General features: G+C 38.0%; 1 protein-coding gene across 1 annotated transcript in view; it reads left to right on the top strand.

Annotated features, from left to right (window-relative positions):
- Positions 1-7,944: 7,944 nt before the first annotated feature.
- The window catches only part of NETO2 (neuropilin (NRP) and tolloid (TLL)-like 2), a gene marked incomplete at its 5' end in the record, with an annotated part of 17,650 nt that continues 4,732 nt past the window's right edge, over positions 7,945-20,862 (top strand). The window contains 6 exons of the mRNA XM_009875762.1: positions 7,945-8,001; positions 9,290-9,430; positions 11,342-11,590; positions 12,981-13,025; positions 13,116-13,243; positions 16,745-16,973. Of these exons, the coding sequence (XP_009874064.1) occupies positions 7,945-8,001; positions 9,290-9,430; positions 11,342-11,590; positions 12,981-13,025; positions 13,116-13,243; positions 16,745-16,973 (849 nt within the window). The remainder of the gene's footprint in view (positions 8,002-9,289; positions 9,431-11,341; positions 11,591-12,980; positions 13,026-13,115; positions 13,244-16,744; positions 16,974-20,862) is intronic.

Raw genomic sequence — 20,862 nt, forward strand, 5'->3', positions numbered from 1 at the left:
GAATTATGTATCCCTAGATAGATCATTAGATAATGAAAAACATAAGATTTTCAGCACCTACCCTAAGGTTTAATTCACGCAGAGAGATTAGACAGAAAAATTACCCCTAAAACAAAACTTTATAGCTATTCATCATTTACAATCCTGTCAGAAATTTACTATATAATTCATTGCAGGAATGGTGAAGAGATCTGAGAAACATCTGCAATTATACCAGAAATTGCATATTATCTTGTGCACATTGCTTATGTACAAAATAGGTTACACATGTAGTGATGGATACGCTTGTCTGGACTGAAGTAAAATCTTAATTATTGTGTCTTGGATGCAGTTAGTGTTCTAGCACCGCAAACAAACTTGCTTGTTGTCGGCCTTATGTATTCAGAATTGGTTTTTAAGTAATGAAGCACGTATAGCCTTGGACAACTTCAACAGCCTGCTACCTTTAAATAGCTTACTGGCTCTGCTGATACATGACTGACAACTGCCGCCTCAAACAACTGCAAGTGATTGGGATGGGGGAGTATAAATCTTTCAACAAAAAAACAGCAGGTAACTTTTAATGAAAAAAAAAATCTACATTTCTTTTAGCTTATCTTTGTGCTTCACTGCATTTTCTGTTACTACAAAGCTGACCCACTATGCAGCAGGAAAGGACTGCCAATATGTTAATACATTTCACAAACCCTCCTTGTTTAGCATACAATAAAATCCATGAACACAGAGAAGTCTCATTTCAAGGGACTGAGAGTGAGGAGGTATAAAAAATATTCATTTACAGTCTGTACACAAATTGTTGTCAGATGTGACAGAAGGCAGAACTTGTAATATTAATTCCATAATAGACAGTCTTGAGAAGATTTCCACTGAAAAGTACACTGTATTGATAGTAACAAACAAGACATCATGAAGTTTGGTAGAATCTGATCTATTTTTAAGTCAAAATTACCACTATTCAAGTGTTATAGGAATAAGCAATCTCTGGGAAAGATGTATTCAGAACAGTTGTGTACAGCAGGATCAGTTCTGTCAGCTACAGGAAAACCATCTGAACTGAAGTCAGTTTAATAAGGTTAGTAAGTTTAATAAGGTTTTTGGAACCCCTCATCAACATGGTTTGCACATGCAGACTTCTCATCAGTCTCTTGCTGGGCAGAGCTTGGAGATGAAAAAAAGATCTTCCATATAAAAAGGAAAGCTTCTATTTCAAAAATGAAAGATACCATTCTTCTGGCGGAAGTTTTGCTGGTAGACATGGCAAGGAATGGATCGTAAGTACCAGGATGTGGGGCAACTGGTAAAATGAAGCAGCGCACAGCTGCTTGTACATTTCTAGTGGAGGAAGGGATCAGAAATGTTTTGAGCAAACCTGGAGGGGACTCTGTCACAGATCCATCCAAGCATGAATTGTTCTCTGGGTGATTTTGATCAAAGGGGCGTGAGAGAACAGCATTCTATTCCTGAATCAGTTAACCTGGTTTCTCTGCAGAGATCCAGACTCCCAATTTGTTTCTTTGGCAATCTTAAATAGAGGAATCCCTACTGGAAACAGCTGGAGTGAGATGAAACTGTTATGTCTGAGAACAGACCTAAGTGCATTGAGATATCCTGCTGGCACACTAACGCCTAACAAGATTTGTATCTTAGAAAGGTGCTAGAGTCACTGTTAATAACTGCTGAAGCCCACTTCTGCTATCAAGCTTCTGTGAGGAGGATTAAAAATGGGTTGGCAGCTCCACTAGCATGCTTACAAACAGCGAAAATACGTTTTGCCTAATGCACACCTTCATCTCTGTTACTTTATTCTGTGGCAATCCTGCAGTATATTCCTATAAGAGAAAAATCACTGGAGCTGCTAATAGGCTAAGTTAGAGGCGGCCACCCTAACTGCTCTTTCATACTCATTTTACCAATCTGCAAGTGTCCTGTTGTGACCAGAAAAGATTAGGGAATATATTCAGACTATGAACTATAAGAGCATGTGGGATTCGAAAACTGTGTTTTCTTCCTCGGCCATAGAATTGTTTGCCTAAAAAAGCAGCAACAGATGCAATCCAGTGTTCCTTTTATCAATTAGCAAATGTCACCAAATGCTAGAAAGAGAGAGAAAAATCTCATTCTCTGGAATTTACCGTTTGTATTTCTGAGCTAAAAATGGCTTGAATCAGAAATGCACTTAATTAGCTTTCTGAAAGGAAAGGAAGTGACCATCCACACAGAATTACATAAAATCCAGAGTATTGGTACACTTCACCTTCTCTGTCTCAGACAAACTGCAGAAGTTCTATACAAGAGGACAGATCAATCACTTTGAATTTGTGCAGCGTCTAACATCATGGGACCCTACACTTGATCAGAGTCCTTAAAAGCAACCAAAAGACATATAAGTAATTTATGTTGTATGTATAATCTTGGCCAGAGAATAAGATAGGCTATGACATCACAAATGTCCTCACCACATTAGTATCTAACATTAATATTTAGACATATGTATGGGGGAAAAAATGGATGTAAAAGCTGGGATACTGTGATTAGCAGTTACTGAAAGTAACAATTCTAGCACACGGGGCCAACGAGGAGCTAGGTTTAAGAATAGTACACAGAAGAGGATTCATTCCCATAAGGCAAAAACATAGTATATAATTAAGATCAAGCATTTGTTACTCTAGGCTATATCTGCCAGAAAGAAGCAGGCATCCTGGCAAGATTTTCTAACATGCATGACCTATGCGTTGCCAATTACTGTCTGTTTGGACTGTATGTATACAAGGTGCTTCCTAATCCAGGGAGTACAGCACAAGAGATAAAACAGTGAATCCTGCCTTAAGCAATGTCTTCATCTTTATCCTTAGGATTCTGACTACCACTATACTAAGAATGTGTAATACTCTAAATTATTAAGTCTTTATTTAAAAAATTGGTGGAATTTTTCACTGTGTTTCTCTGTTGTGCATGGCTGCTCCCCAGTTTGATATTCAGCTTGCCCTGCGTGCGTGGATCCCCCACTGTCATTGCTGAAGACAGACACTGCGCTCTCAGAGCCACACAGCAAATCTAGTCTGTTTTCTCTACATGTGAAGATCCCTGGAGCATGCAGAAAAAGCTGAGGAAAGACATACTATAGGGAGCTCAGAGCGGTACTGCAGCCCATGAAATCTGAAGAATGCATCTTGCCAGAAAGTACAAACATATGTCAGATTTGCAGCCTAAAGCACTTGTTTCTCTAAGCAACACGCTAATTTCTCACTATTGGGTTGAGCACCCGTTTACTGTAAAACTAACTATATTATTCTCATTTTAAAGAGAAATAGGAAGCACTCATTCATGAACCTCTCTCTGCATACTCCAGTACACAAATTAATGTGGGGTTTTTTTGCAGCTTACATTAATTTCAGAGAATTTTAAGAAATGCGAGCAAAGAAAATCTTGACTCCTGCAAACAATGCATAGTTTATTACACCAATTCAGGGATTCTTTTATATTATTCCATAAACCTGTTTCAACAATGGAAGAGTAATAAGAATTTGCAATGTACGGTTAGTGTCTTCACTCTTAAAAATTTATACAGCTGTCTGCAGGCTATGTGATGTAAAACATTTAATGCAAAGAAGTAAAGAAAATGAGAAACCGATTCTTTTAAAAACAGAGACAGAATCTTGCTGCTTTTATTTTATTTCCAGTGAATGTTCACACAGGTAAAAACAATCAGAGCCTTAAATGGTAGTACAAACGTATGCACCATAATTTGTGGAATAGAAGTCTGTAGCAAATACCAGATTCGTGAATAAAAGAAGCCTCTCAATCTGTCTGCCTCAGTGGCTGTGCTGCTGTTGACTTAATGATAGCCTCTTCTACACTGTACATATAATGAAGTAGAAGCTCAATATGAGGTGCAGAACCACTAACCTCTATTATATTTACCAACTAAATATCTCTAAGTTTATAAGGTCAGTCTCCCATATTTCAGTGTCATCTAGTAGAAATCTCACCACACTCCTCCATTAAAAACTAAACAATCAAACCCACCCTTCCACCCCTTTGGTATTCAGTGCAGTCATGCAATCCTGCGCTGTTTGTGCTGTTGCTTACATTAGCGAGCCACGTTCAAGTGGCATTTTTAGATACTTAACTGCTTCTGCTTCCTGTACCATAATATAATACAGAGCTAAGTCTGGAGATACCTTTGATCCACACTGAAGAACAGTCGTGTCACAGTGACATGCAACAGACTTTAAAGAGTAAAAAAGGAGCAGAGGAATACTGATTGCAAGTTCCGGTGCATTATAACTACTTGAATTAAAATTCCTCAGAAATAACAAGGTCAGGCTTCATCCTTCTGAAAGTGCCACAAAACTTTTAGTGAAAGTAGTCAGCTATCTCATGTCTGTCCTAATTGCTGTGTCTGTGTCACTGCATGCAGTGCCAGGACACTGGTTCAGCACTAGCTCTCCACTGCACCATTCTACAGGATCTTGCTCTTCCCTAGACATCTTCCTTCCTATGCTCCTAATTAGTCTGTGCAGTTCAAACATATTTTTTTCCAGCAAGTGGTATCGATTTAGGACACCAAGTGATTGCTTTGTTGTTTTTAAAATGCATGCAAAAATGTGTTAGTGGAAGCAGTCTAAAAGGCCTAAAAATATCCTGACTGATTTTTCTTCCTTCTTTCTTTTCCTTTCATCCTGAACATTGACAGGCCTTCTTTTCAGCCAAAAAACCTCCTGTTTGCTATCCCACATTACACTGTGTCATGTAAATGCATGTAGTTTAAGGCAATACTACCTTAGGCACCCTTGCCTAGTACTCTCGGGAAGAACAGATACAAGTCCTCTCTCCACCTTTTTGCTAGCAATGTCACAGTGATAAGGACAGCACACATACAGAGCATTACTCAGAGACAGTTCTTTATCATATTATCACCCGGGATAAAAAGTAATGCCAAAAGAAGGCCCTTAAACATTTGCTACCTGGGCTGCTTTGAATACATCTTAAGGGTTGTTGAGAGCATGAGAAGGACAGACATTGCTAGGGAAAGGCAAGAGATGCAAGAGATTAAAAATGAAGAGGATGAAAAGGTCAGGGAACAAAGAGAAGGTGGCCCACACTTACTATATCCACTCATCCATATAACATGACAAAAAGAAGACAGAAAGACAAAGATTCAGCCCATTTATCTTCTGTAATTGCCTGCATATCCATGCTGTTCTGGGGGAAATATGCACTGTTCTTTTGCACTTACACACGCATACATAGCTCTCGACTATTAATAGAAATGGCACAGGCTTTAGTGAAAGCCAGCCTTTTCTGAAGTCCTTTTAGGAAACTTGTTTCTGTATCTGCATCATTTCAAGAAGGGAAGTCACTGGTTAGGGTGAAACTGAACATTTATTCTTATGTTGTCTCTGTCTGTACAGGAGACCATGATTACTGAAATAAACATAGATGGTTACTGATATTTTAAAGAGGAAAAGAAAAAAAAAGGTACACTGTAACACTGTTAGCCACAGTAGATAGCTGCACTAAAAAAGAACACACCAAAACAAACCCAAACCACCCAGATTTTTCACTGTTACTTGAAAGTGCTACTTGCATTAATTTTGTTAATCATGACAGTATTTATTTTACTCAGGTTTCTGGTTTTGTTTGCTTTAAGAAAAAAAGACAAACCCCATTTCACATTTTAAGAGATTGCTATGTCCTTGCAAAATAGAAGGTGGGCATAGCACTTCTTCAAGAACAGTCAATTCAGTAGAACATGCTGATATGATTTACATGGGGTTGTGGAAACTGCATTTACTTTAACAATAACAACCAGCGTGGAAGTTCTGGTCCTAAACTAGTGTAGAAAAAAAGAAAGAAAATATACAGACAACTTTAGAAACATTATCATGATTCTCTGTTAGGAATAAGCAATCTCAGGAGTACTAATGCATCACATGTTCATGTGCTTGAACTCAGACGGTCGAGTGCACAGTTTAAACACAAAAGCTACAGAAATAAACTGCAAATAGTTCTGAAATAGTAGCATCTATTTTAAAAAATACTAAAACCTAAAAATATCTGAACACTAATGTCGATCATGTGTTAATAAAGATGAGGTATTTGTTTATTTTATCTGCTTTAAAGACCAGTGAGCGTCCCTAACTTGAAGACCAGTATTGGGTACTAGATGCTTTCTTCTGAAGGATGCATTTGCAATTTAGGGTGAGTCAGCAACGATTAATGGCTGGTACTTTGTATTGGAGTAAGGGCAGGTAGGAAGTATATTTTTCAGTATATTTACATTGCTGAAAATGCAGCATTATTGCAAAGATGGAAGTTGCAAAGCTACCTCAGTCTTAACCTACTTTCTCATAATCCATCCCTAGAAGTTAAATAAGCTTCTAGGGATGTAACACTTGTTTGCAAGACCCATATGGGATTTTAGAACACCCACCATGTGGACTTGACTTACAAGGGAAAAAGTGGTTGTTAGTGAGGAAAGACTTATAATAACGTACAGTCTGGTTTATTATGGGTAAAGCAAAGAAAGGGCAGCAGAAACATACATAATAAAAGAGAAGTGCTAGATGGACACTTTCATGGGCAGACTTAGATTCCTTTTGTCTTCCCCGGAGATAATATATCTACACCAACATTACAGTCGCATCTAGACGAGTTCAGTCAGGATCACTGTAGTTGGCAGTGTGTGCATGCTTACCCTGGAACTCTCTGAAGGGCTGAAAGTCTGACAGCAACACAAGGAAAATCATTGATAGTGAAAAAGCAGTTTCAGCATGAGCCACTAAAATGCCTGAGCAACAAGAAGGGAAAACTGGAAAAATAAAGTTAACCTCTTGAATGTCACAATAGAATTCCTATTCCATGTAGTGGTGAGGCCATGCCTGTCTGACTTAGTATTTACAGGCAGATTAAGAACATGGGAAAAACTACAGCAGGTCAAACCAAGGGTCCATCTAGCCTAGTATCTTCTTTTACAGAGACATAAAAGCAGAAAGAGCATAAAAGTAGAGCAAATTATATTTGTCCCAAATACGGTCCTAGATTTCCAGCAACTTGCGGCTTAAGAGGTTTCTGAAACAGTTTTAGAAACTGCCTCAAGGCTATGTTACAAAGTGTGTGCATTAAAAAAAATAGTAAGAATTGTTTACTTTGAACATGCCACCTGCTAGCTCTGTATAGGGTATGACTGAATCTTTAACGGGTCCAACGCTCAGTCAGTTCAAATCAAAACACCAGCACGTACCAACACCTGAGACTAACACAACGCTCCAGCAAACCTGAGTGCTTGTAACAGCAGACATCCCAACAGTGTCCACATGCTAGCTGTTGCCACTACTCAGACTACATCTCTCCATCACTGGAACTTGTATCCATTCATTTTCTACTGCTACATCATTTGCAGAAATCACTGGTATTGCAGAGGCATCAGAAAAACCAGTCTTCAAAGCACAATTCTCTAGTGCTCCTGAAATCTGTGTAAGGGTAAGACCGTGCAGTGTCTCTTGTGGTCCTGATTAACTTCTTGGAAGCTAGACAAGTCTTTTGCACACATTATGCAAATGGAGTTTTAGGATAAATACGGTTCAATATAGCAGTGAAAAATTTTGTTTCAGGATATAAAAGTCGTAGTGGAGATAGATACCATGTAATTTTATGAAATTCTTGCAAATTAGTAGATACTCTAGAAAATATTCTTAAAGTCCCCTCAAATAATACATTGATATTCTCATATATACTTTCTTAAGGAGCTTGGAAGGACTGACAGTGCACTTAAGACTGCACTGGGTTCCTAAAGCTCAAGTTCTAAGAAAGCACATAAATGAAGTATGTATTTTCATATATTCTGAGTTGTCAGGATTTGCATGAATCTGGACTGCAGAAAACAGTTTGTAATTTTGAGATGGATTACTGATGTTTTTCCTGTCCAATTTCTTTCATTAGTGCTGCTGGTAACAATCCTTGTAGTGGAAGGGATTGCCGTTGCACAGAAGACACAAGGTACAATTCCATTTTGATTATATTTGTTCAAAAAATGTAGCAGTTTTATATTTTTTAATTCAGCAATATAAATGAAAGAAAATATTTGTGTTCAGGTATTAATGCCTCTTTAACTACTAATGTGAATTCCAGTATTTTCCATTTTCCCTCTGCTTACTGCATTTTTGTTTCAATTCAGCAAAGCCACACAGTCACAAACCACATGGAACTTCTCTTACCCAGTTAAAATTCTATGGTTTTAGACCTTAGAGGTGGGAAAAAACTCACCACGGAAATTCATGTTTTCTGTATCTGACAACAAGCTTTTCAAGTAGTCCACCCACAAACATTTTTGAAGCCTGCTGAGTGGGGAAAGCATCAGTTTCACAAACCTTATTTTCTCATATGTGGGATTAACCCACATTTGGGAGAGAAGAATTACTTGAACTGACACCTACAGAATTTCCTTGAACAATTTCTGCAGGAGAGACTAAGTTTTCACCCCCATAAATCAAAAAGCTGCCAAGATACCAGTGGAAGGTGAGATAATTTACTGAAGGCAGCTAAGACCTGTATCAGCCTAGACTCCCTCTCAAAGGTCTGCAAAGAAGAACTGCATAAATATAAATGGCATTGAGAGTACCCTGTGAGATTCAGAAAAATCCAGCAGAAACCACATATCCTGTGTCTTATTCTCACTAATTCTGCTGATATTAAGGAGAAGGACCAAAGGTACTTAAAAAGAGTATCAAAGAGGTCATACTATTCCCAACTCCTTTCTCCTTGGATAAGGAACTCCCAACTACTGAAGCTCCTGCGAATGGTCCAGCACAGTGCACCCATTCAGTAAACTGCATAATCTCAGTCAAGGGTCATATTTCCCTGTACCTCCACAAGAGGAGCTTTGATCTTAAATGAGGCCCTCAGCTACCAATGCAAACTACCTATTGCTAGTAATTTTACTGACTACTGTTGCTGTATTTAGTGTATTTACATATTACAATTCATTCTGGTATAAGAATTTTGTATTCCAACAAATTATTGCAAATAGATATTCGACCCAAGGGCCATGTACTTCAGTATACTCTGGAATCAGAGGCAAAAGTACTAAAAGCTAACAAATATTATGGATTATATTTGCATTGGAGTGGAGAAGACGTAAGTCATAAAATAATGATGCTGTATTAGCAGACTGCTTGACTTAGAACTTCTTTCATAGGATATGTGTTACATCAGTATTTTACTTTTGCGAAATCAAATTCTCATGCTTGCAGGAGAAATTTATTCAAGCACTTCTTTTCTGCTTAAGGTGGGCAGAATATTGGAGTGAATCGCATTCCTCCTACGCAGTGTGACAATTGGGTACGGACAAGTAATGGAGGGCATTTTGCTTCACCAAACTACCCTAACGTGTACCCACCAAATCAAGAGTGCATCTACATCTTAGAAGGTACATGCTGTATTCTGATGTGTTATGTAGCAATCTTACTGTGAAATGGATAATCTTGAACTGTTAAAACTGTGTCATTTTACTATACTGTCAAGTATTGTATAGCCATACTGGGAAAATAATCAATTCTGCGGTAATTCAGTTGAACAAGAAGCTACATTTGCTCTCCGAAGTAATAACAAATTAATAGAAACTGCAAACATTCAGGAATTAACTATACAGAATGAGACATACCCTCACAGCCAGAAAAAGCAGCATCAGATCTACTGTAATCTATGAAGGCACAGAACTATTACGATAAAAATTGTTGCTTGTTATCTTAATGTCAGTTCCAAAATTGCTGATAATAAGCTGCAAAAGATGGTTGAAGACTATCTTCATCATTTACCAGACCATACTGTGTTATCCTATCTCACAAGCTATGCTGTCCTTTATTAATAAAAAGGACACATCTGACTGCCACTTCACTAAAAAGATGAAGATTTTAGCAATGCTGAGGTCACTATAAAAATAATGTGATGAGGACAAAAAAAAATCATTAACAAGAATAAAACCACATTCCAATGAGAATATCTTGGGCAAAGACTGCAAGACTAGGGACACACTAATTATTTTCTCCTCTTGTTAGAATGCACCCTAGACCCACTGAAGTCAGCTAAAAATGTTAGCTTAATCATCAGATTTGTATCAATTAATTGAAATATTTCAAGTAATAAGTTTCCATGAGTTTTTGTTTGTACAGTACTGATTCATAGACACACTCATTTCTGGCTGCATGCATGCACAGCTGAAGTTTGCATCTTTCCTGCTGTGAAGGCACAGGAGAGCAGAAATCCTGTCCGACTTCAGATGCACCAGACCTGTTGCTGGATCTCCTTTACATGAGGGAGTTTCGATGGGGCTCAGAAGCAGTTTCCATGCCTCTGTCCTCACAGTCCTTATGCAGGAATAAGGGTACCTGAGACCAAGGTCCTCCATGATTTCTAGCAGAGATGGTCCTTCTTGCGAACCACTGCCAATATGTGCCAACAGCTACAAATGTTTTTAACTCATGTAAAATTAAGGCATAAAGTCTAAACAGAGTGTTAGAGACGTATGAGTAAATTCTTTTTGCATTCAGAAGCAGCAGACAGCATGTTGTGCTTTAATGCTGTCATTCCACATACCAGTTGGTATCTGAAAGTTCATGTAGCTGAACAAGAAACACTAAAGCTACTCATAGAAAATAAAGTCACCATTCCAGCCTACAGATGTGAAGTCCAGTCACAAAGGAGACATAGCTGCATCTCCTCAAGATTTAGGTGTATCTGATCCAAATCCTGACGTTGGGCTGTCACTGATTCAGACTTACCAACATCCATAGTCACTTGTATATTAAAAATATACATGAAGCATTTACACTTCTCTGAATAGTCTAATACAAGATGTCTCCTGCCAAAGGATCTCCAAATTTGGGCTTAATACTTAGGAAGTATATCAGTGAGTAGTTCTTTGTATCCTTTTCTATTCTTTTCTGCATTACTCAATATTTTGTCCCTAAAAAGGGACTTTGCTTTCATGAAACACTAATTTTAATATATATCTTAATATTAAAACTTGTTTGAATACCTTTGCATATATGTTAGTAACTGTTACACGTGCTGTGTGAAATTTATGTCATTTCTGAATTTTCAACAATAAAGATCAACAAGCAAAAAATTCCATGAAAAAGTATCCCCTACAAAATAATTTTAATTCTTTTATTACAGTGTGCCTGAGCTTTTGTAGCAGACTGCCAGCAGCATTTTGAAAAGTTTCCAGTATCTTTTTTATCTTGCTATTTTGGAGGCCTGTCTTTTCATTATTTCATGTCCTTATGTGTTCTTTTACATAGATCTTCATTTAATCTTCTGCTCGGTTTTTTATGTCTAGCTGCTCCACGACAAAGAATTGAGTTGACCTTTGATGAACCTTACTACATAGAACCCTCATTTGAGTGTCGGTTTGATCATCTGGAGGTTCGAGATGGACCTTTTGGTTTCTCCCCTCTCATTAATCGTTACTGTGGTCTGAAAAGTCCTGCATTAATTAGATCAACAGGGAGATTTATGTGGATCAAGTTTACTTCTGATGAGGAGCTGGAAGGAAAGGGATTTCAAGCAAAGTATTCATTCATACCAGGTAAAGATGCCTAAAAGCATGACCGTGTTGATGACCGTCTGCTCCTGATGAACTCTGTGAATGTGTTTATGCTGGTGGTCTAGAGCTGTATTTCATCAGAAGTGCTTACAGAGGCAAAGTGGCAGCGCAACATTACAGTCTCAGTCCTGCTAATCCTCCAGCATACTTGACTAAAACCACTTTGGAAATTTGACTGAAGGAACTTACAGGTCTGTAGTTTGCTAGTGAAGAAGTGAGTTGATCTTGCTCAAACTGAAGGCTTTAGCAACTTCCCACTGTTATTCTAACTTGTACCAGTTTCAGCAGTGGTAAGAATGAAAAGAGCATTTACGTAGACAAAGAATGTGGCATTTTCAACAGCCTGTCTTCTAGGAATGTAGGACACTATGACAAAAACACCTGAAGCAAATCTAAAACAGCACTTCCAGCCAGATGCAAAACATTTTAAATCTCTGTTCTGAAGACCCAGAGGAAATCCCTATTCAGTCCAAGCATCAGCTCTCAGTATAATGGTTCCCTCAAACCACAGGCTCAGACAACAGAGTTAGTCTTTGCACAAAGTACGGTGTAGTTCACAGGGTATGAGGGAGAGGAGAATATGCTGACAGTGCTTTTAGACAAACAAAAAGTCCATCTGCTCTGTGGGACCACTTAAAACTGTCAGGGCATTCTTTTTACAAGAGTATTTAACCTGATACCCTGTGCAATGCTTGACTGCTGTTGTACTTGATAGATACTACACATGTAGTTATCAACACTTTATTGACCTTCGGGACAAAAGAGAGTATACAAATGTCATCTCTGCTACTACTATAAATGTATATACAGGCGTAACTTTTTAATATCATCTTTATCTGACTAGTCTTTACTCCTACAGCACATGAATGGAATAGAAGGAAAAAGTATCTTCACTATTAACTGTCCTTCGTTATATTCTTTATTAATAGCAATTACCAATTTCAAAGTGTTGATATATGCTACTAAACTACTCCAGTTCAAATTGTTCAGAACTAGACAGACAGCGATCTGATAAAGGTGATGCACACAGAAGGATTCCCCCATACTCTTGTGGAGCTCCCGTGAAACCTGGCTTAGTTAAATTCAGCATGTACGGTAGGAATAAAATACCAAATAGTAACTTCTGGTGTTATGCTGGAAATCTGAGCTGTCAGTATAGAATTAACCTTATTCAGATAAGGTCAGTCTTTGTCGAATAATGTTATAATCTAAAAAAAATTGTCTCTGTACCCCCTAATTGATTCAGTAAACTTTCTGGCAATTTTTATTGTGACATAATAAAAAAAGGACATAATCTTAAAATCGTACTAAATCTTGAAGTGATTTTCAAGCACTGATAGCCTCTGTGATTCATGACTTCTTTCTATTACAGATCCTGACTTCACTTACCTAGGAGGTATTTTAAATCCCATCCCAGGTCTAGTATTACAGTAACAATTTCTTTATACATGAGATTTTAAATTAATATCTAATTGCATTTGACAGCAAGGTGTACCTTCTCCCTTAGATTGCCAATTTGAGCTCTCAGGAGCTGACGGAATAGTACGTTCTAGTCAAGTAGAACAAGAAGGAAAAACAAAACCGGGACAAGCAGTTGACTGCATATGGACAATTAAAGCTACTCCAAATGCTAAGGTGGGTTTCATTCATATGATTCAGCATACGATGGGTTTCCAAGTCATTAATAACAGGTAATAATCACTAGATATAATTTGCATAATGTTTCACTGTCACTGAAATGAATTACCTATCACTAGCTTAGGAAGTCCAGATGGAAGATTGTTTCTGAAATTGAACTTATAAAGTAAGTGCACAGTGTTGTCTTCCTATTATTTGAAAATTAAAATAGAAAATAACCGTAAAAACTGTTTGAGCAATAATTTTCAAGGATATTTGACTTAGACTCTGGTTTTATTGGAAGACCACAGGCAAAAACGCTGGCTAACAGCTTTGGTAAAGTCCAGTAAAACTTGCTGCTATGGTTTAAAATTTTGCCTGCAGTGGTTCTATTAGAGAATTTGGTTCTGTTCAAAGTCAATGGAACACAGACCTGCTCCTCCTCACAGTCCAGCATCTTAAAACCCACTTTCATCACCAAGGTGAACTAAAATGAAAGGCTTTACCTGGATACAGCTGAAGAATTATCATTCTGACATAGCTCTAGGATCACACCCTCTTAAAGTGCCACATTAAAATTTGCTAGAGCTTTTCTGCCCAAGCCCTAAAGGGGCATGTTAGCTGCTCAAGCCAAAAACTGGTATTAGTTACCTAGGTACCTGGTATTCATGATTGTGCCTGCAGAACCAGAAGCTGCTTATGAAAACATTACTATCTTACTCTTATTAAAAACAACTTGAGCTTTATTGTTGGGCAGAGAGGAGGATAAAAATCTTATTCATAATTCCAAAACACAATAGCTTAAAAAAAACCCCAAACCAGCGGTATGTTTCAGAACCATATACTTGTTAATTACTTTGGAGTTGCACTAAAGAATAACTGTCTTTTTCTCCATTTAGCAAACATGTTCGTGATTTTGCTTCTGTGTATATATATATGCATATACATAAAAATATTTTTAAGCAGTAGCTACCAAGATGACAAGTCTACTCTATGCCTTCTTACACACTTGTAAGAATTAACTAAGCAGCCCTGTTCACTTCCAAATTATTTCTAAAACAGCAACCTAAAAGATTGTAATAAGAGGACAAGACAAGAAAGAAACTAAAATTCCATTAACACATTTGAGCCTTTGAGGAAGTGACTCAACTCCCAAGAGCCCTATACTAGTCCAAGTAATAGTAGCAGTTCTTCCAGAAATAATAATAAAACCATTTTCTCTCTACGTTGCCACTTGAGTGCACCAGGTCTTATGCTTAAGTTTTTTAATAAATTATTGAATGTTGCCAGAAGGTAGAGTTACAGTCGGGTCAGTCCTGAGATGAGCTAATCATCCTAAATTATTGAGTTAAAACATTAGAGAAAAATAATTCTTAGTGTTCTGACAGTGGTTTCTCAAGCTTCAACTCTGGCAGAATTATGATGATAAAATCCATTAAATCTAATATGGTGGCAGTCTCGAGAAAAATAAGCATAGACATTTTTTATTTCCGTGATTTTGTAATAAAAAAAAATTTTAAAACTGACACAACTGCAGCAATGAAAGAATTTTTAAAATCTGCGTGAGAGATATTTATAAAATTCCTTCCAGATTTCAGAAAATTACTAGAATAGTCACTATAATCTAAGAGTGAGGACCTTTTATATTTACTTGTCTAACACACTAAACAGAAAGAGCTTTGCAGAGCTGAGCTCTTTTAATGGAATTATTCCTTTGTTTTCATACACAGAATAGCTCTACTAAAAGTGGGCTAATTTATTTTTAGTTTCCATTGTCATTTCACAGCAGATATATAAAGTCATTAAATAAAAATACTACTCTCAGCTGAAATACTAGCACTTGGAGCTCATGCCCATATTGGTGAGATAAGACATCAATGGAAGATGGGTTCGTAACGTAGCTGAGAATTTCTGGCAGTACATCTAACAAAGACAGCAGGAAAGAAAAAATAGAGAGAAAAAAAGGTGCAAAAAAAGATAAGAAAGATATCTATACAGAAAATCACAAAACACTGAGATGAAGTGTGGGATAACATGGCAAAGCTGCTGTTTTTCACAGAGTGGGCAAGGGAAGACAGTGCTGGCAGCCTGCCTCTGGAAAACACTGGAAAGGAAAAGTCAGGGCGTACAGCTCTCACCTGTCCTTTCCTGTGCTCTTTTACAGCGTTTTCAGGAGAGCCTGTTAAATGTGGGGGGTATCTTTCTTTTCCTCCCCCCCACCCCAAGGTGGTTAGTTTCATTTTAGTGATGTCTTCAGAATTCAGTGTTAAAAGACTTTGGCACTAGCTGAGGCTAAAAGTGAGACAGGGCAAAAGGGCGCAAAAAGAGGTGATGTAGCAGTAGCATTCATCTACTTGGTCTTCTGTTTCGCAAACTGAAGAGTTTGAGATTCTTGTCATTAGGCAGATGCGTGAAAAACCACACTGTGCAAAGTGTTCTCAGCTTACATAGCATCAGCCAGAGAGGTAATTGTAGATTGTACTCAAAACACATGTTCTAGACCTATTGGTTATCTGAGGAACATGTGGAAGACCACATGGACAGAGGAGAAGCACCTCTTCTCCCACAGAGCAGGAGACCTCGGCCTCCACATGGAGAGATTTCTCCTCTGGCACAATAATGGCTATTTGAGGACTTTTTAAAGACGGACTTTGCAGCATGCTTAGGTGGCTTAGTGGCATATCAGCTTTCACTAGAATTTTGAGAATTCCAGTACAACCATTCAAGAGATGAAAAAGCCCTGTACTCTTTTCATGTAATTCTAACTTAATTACAATACTCTTCAAGTGCCATCTTGGTCTTCTCATTTCCTTGACGCATGTGTTCTAACACATGCTGCCTTCTCTTGGATTAGGTGTCTGCTTTTGGAGGACTGAAGATTGGCTTAAACTTACTAACTCTTCCTAGATAGCCAGCTTACTTTACTCCTGCTTCCTTTTTTATTCAGGTTACTTCTGACTTTATAGGTTTATGTCTTCTGTAAAATTGCTGTGGTTCAGTGATCAGCTTTCATTCTGAAGCAACAAATTTTAAGTTCCTTATTTTACTTCAGAACTTCTGTGACTAGACTCCTTCCCTTATATTTTAACATTGTTTTTATGAATTGAAAAGAAGGAAAAGAGAACAGTCAAAATACCATTAAAATTCTTTCAGTTCATTTATGCACTGCTTCTATCTTTTTCTAGAGTAACAGACTGCACATAGAGCTGCTTAGGGCTTTCCTCAGCCCATGTCTTGCTTTTCACTTTTTGTCCAAGGGGAATAGAAATACATTGAAGTAAATTACTAAGTAAAGATTGTTTTTTGGGGGGTGGGAAAGCAAAACAGATACTTAAGACAAATTCCAAGTAATACTCCACACAGACATTTAATGAGAAAATGTAATCTTAAAAATAACGTGAATGGGGACTTACATGTATGTGTAAGGGGACAAAATATGCTATTCAAGATTTGCCAAGAAAGAAAACTGTCTTCTCTGTATTACTTTTCCTAGAGACATTATTTTCTCTTTTCTAACAGATATATTTGCGATTTCTCGACTATCAAATGGAGCATTCAAATGAATGCAAAAGAAACTTTGTTGCTGTCTATGATGGAAGTAGTTCTATTGAAAACCTGAAGGCAAAATTTTGCAGCACCGTAGCAAACGACGTCATGCTGCAGACTGGGACAGGTGTGGTACGAATGTGGGCAGATGAAGGCAGTAGACTAAGCAGATTCAGAATGCTCTTCACTTCATTTGTGGATCGTAAGTAGATGTTAAAATGCCTGTTCTCCTTGTATCGGGGTACTTCAGAAATTTTAGGAAAAGCTGTATGTTGCACAGGAGAAATACACAAAAAAGCTTGTTCCTTTTTCCTTCACATACTTGCTTTGTTACAGTTATAAGCATAGTTCCTGAAGAAGGGCTTTTATCCATTCTTAAGAGGTCTAATTTTCATTTGAGTTCAGTCCTAGACTACATCCTTCTCAAAGTTACACAGATTGAGCACAGACATAAAAATAAAGACAGCAATGGGATGAAGTGTGCTTTCCCACTCACCCACCTTCATCTTCCAGTTCCGTGCCAGGCACCACAATAGGCTCATCTCAAGCCCACACTGGACGTTCAGAAGACTGGAAAATACATGTGACCGTGCAAGGGCTGGATCTTCTTCCTATCCACAGCTCCATCTTCCATTTCGGATCTGGAACTACCCACTCCAGCTACACCTAAGCTGCTGCCACCTTCTCAGCTGCAGGTGGCTTTAAGCTATGCCACCCACGCTCCTTAAGCAAAGCCCAGTTGTGTTGCACAACTGTGGATAAGAGGTTAAATTCAAATTTATTTAAGAAGGCTATATCAAAAGCAGAGCTGTAAATGCAATCTCAGTTTCTGTTTGGATTCCATAGCCTGGGTTAGAGATAGTCTTTATTCTCATTAGAAATTCAGATGTTTCTTGAAAGCATGCTTTTTGTGAGGTTTGCTTCCAAGTGCTTTCTCTCTGAACTTAATGGAATTTTTGTCTTACATATTTACCAAGGATGACGTTGTCTGCATTACAGAACCTGAAAATAAGTGGCATCTTCAGCCCTAACAGACTAAGTTTAGAACTCCAGAGCAGATCTCAGATACATGGGGAGAGCTGAATAAAATAAACAATTACGTATTTCAGACTAGTCTGTTGTTTAGTCTACAATAGACATTTTATAGACTTTAGTTATTGTGAATTTCAGTAAATATCAGTTTTAAGCACAACTTGCAAAATTAGTAACTGCTTTTTCAGTAGCTCTTAATACAGTTATTAATGTTAGTGATAGTGCAAGTTATTCCAACTTTCAGTCTACAAAATGCTATGAACTTTGCCATGGATGTTACCTATTTATGTTATAAATATTGGAGTGGTGGTTTTATTGTCTTTGTTGAGTTTGGGGGTTTTGTGGTTTCCTTTTTTTTTTTTTGTGCGGGTTTTTTGAGCACTAGAGGTTGAAACAGTAAATACTCGTAAAGCTAGGTAGCTTTCTACACTTACAATTTTAAAGCAACTCAAAAGTCATTGGCAGAAGAAAATCTTCAAAGGTATGTGATTACTCTTATTTATCTTCTAACCCAAGATAGCCTTTCTTGGACAGGGTAATGGAAAAGTAGGTGTCTGAAAAATGTTTCATGCATTTTTAAGTAATCTAGTGATAAGCGGTTTTTCTAACTGAAAAAAGTGAATCTGTGCTTATCTTGTTTTCAGATCCTTAAGCTATTTTTCTCTTCTACCTTACTAATAATTTGTAATCATATGAAGCCAACCATGAAAATAATCAATATTTCTGAAAAGATTTACATAAATGAGCTGATTGTGCATGACAGTCACCTCACACACGTAGCACTGCTTGCAGATTTGACTAAGTAATTCAGCTAACAGCAATGTTAAAAATCAATGTATTTGATTTCTGGCTTGATTCAATACACAAAAAATGCTAGATACAAAGAACAGTGTGAACATTGCACTGGTCTTAGCTGGACTCTTCTAATAACAGCTGCCTATGTCCTTGAAGTCCTGGACTGGGAACAATCAATGATTGTGACTTTTACACTCAGTACTTCCCAAATAACAAACAAAAGGAAAATGAAGTCCATTTGTCCTGTCTTTATGAACTTGTGAACAAAAGCCATCTCCAAAAAAAGAGACTACACAGGAATGTCAACTAGAGACTGTGCTGGCAGACTGTGCTAGCACTCCAGATGTGGTCTTCACCAGTGCCAAGCAGAGCAAACGAATCACCTCCCTGGACCTGATGGCAATGCTCTTCCTAATGCAGCTTAGGATGCTGTTTGGCTTTTTTTGCTACAAGGGTGCCTCACTGATTCATGTTCCACTTCTCTGCCAGAACTTCTAGGTGTTTCTCTACAGAGCTGCTTTCCAGCTGGCTGGCCCTCAGTCTGTACACATATGTGGAGTTATTCCTCCACAGGACTTTTGTGTTTCCTTGTGTTGAATTTCAAGAGCTTCCTTTTGACCCATTTCTCTAGCCCGTATCAAAGAGACAGCACAGCTGTCTGGTCTGTCAACCACTCCTCCCAGTTATGTATCCTCTGCAGATATTTGTGAGGGTGCAGTCTGTCCCAACATCCCGGTCATTAATCAAGACATTAAACAGTGTTGGCCTCACTGTTGACCCCTGGGGTACACCAGTAGGGACAGCCTGCGGGTGGACTTGGTGCCTCTGATCACAACCCTTTAGGCCTGGCAGTTCAGCCAGTTTTCAGTCCACTTCACTGTCTTCCCATGTAGTCTGTGCTTCACCAGTTTCTCTACAAGGATATTACAGGACACAGTTTTGAAAGCCTTGCTAAAGTTAAGATATACAGCATCCACCGCTCTGTCTCCTCAACTAGGCTAGTAATTTCATTGTAGAAGGCAATCAGGTTGATCAAGCATGATTTCCTCATCTAAATCCATGCTGACTACTCCCAGTTCTTATCCCTAATATGTCTGAAAACTACTTCCAGGATTATTTGTTCTATCACCTTCCCAGGCATCGAGGGAAGCTCCACTCTATCCCATTCAGCGGTAGGCCTGTATTTTTCTTGGCCTTTTTCTTGTCGATACACTCGAAGAAGCCCTTCTTCTTGCCTTTCGTGTCCCTCCCCATATTCAACTCCAGGTATCCTTTGGTTTTCCCAGCCCCACTCCCACACACCGTATCTTCTGTTCCTCCCAGGGCACGTGATGCTGCTTGCATCTAAAATGACATCTCGCTGGTAACTGCTACAATGGATACGATCGATCCTTTCCCAAGCTCTGCTCATTTCACAAAGCAGTGTTCGTAAGACTAAAGCTGAAAACTCAGTTGAGCAAAGAAGTTATATGTGATAGCTACCATTACATTTTTAGGCATTGGAAATACATAGATAAACTCTTCCAAAATGCACTCTAAATACATTCTGTTTTACGTGAAAGCATTGTGCTTGCTAGGTTGACAGGGGTCAAGCAATAACAGGAAGCTAATACAAAAACTTAAAACCAGCAAGCATAGGTTACCAAAATTCAGTGGAGTACAAAGTGGGAAGAAAACACTTATTAGATTTCGGAATGCAAATTACATTTGACTTTTCTCTTCTCTTTTTGTCACTGAGCTTCTGAAGCCTAACAGGAGGAATAAGTAAGAAACAATTCTGTATTCAGGACTAGTCACCCTCTTCTGCTGTACTTTTTGGGTTTCATATTATGTTTCAGAGAATCCAGACTACTCAAGAATAAACTCTTTCCACGAAACCAAATAGTAGAATGTCTATCACTCATCTTTTTAACATATAACTGACTCCACTAATAATAGTAATATAGTATTTTTGATGGAAATGTCTGAGACAGAGAAAAGGAAAAAAAAAAAAAATCAATTTCTTGTCCATTGCCCTGAATTCATAAAGAATTCCCTATGCATATTATACAACATCATGAAAAGAATTATTACTATTTTTAATATATTCTTCTAATGTTAAGGAGCTATAACAGTCACACAAACATAAGATCTTTAGGGCAACTTTCTAGTTAATTTATTTCTTCAAACTATATATAGACAGATAGCTAAAAAGCTCAACTGTACTCTGTCAATCCCTGCATTAGCTCTAATAGGAGGATCTAAGAGCTTTGATTTACAAGCAG

The sequence above is a fragment of the Apaloderma vittatum genome, unplaced genomic scaffold, assembly GCF_000703405.1.
Source record: "Apaloderma vittatum isolate BGI_N311 unplaced genomic scaffold, ASM70340v1 scaffold36448, whole genome shotgun sequence".
Taxonomy (NCBI): domain Eukaryota; kingdom Metazoa; phylum Chordata; class Aves; order Trogoniformes; family Trogonidae; genus Apaloderma; species Apaloderma vittatum.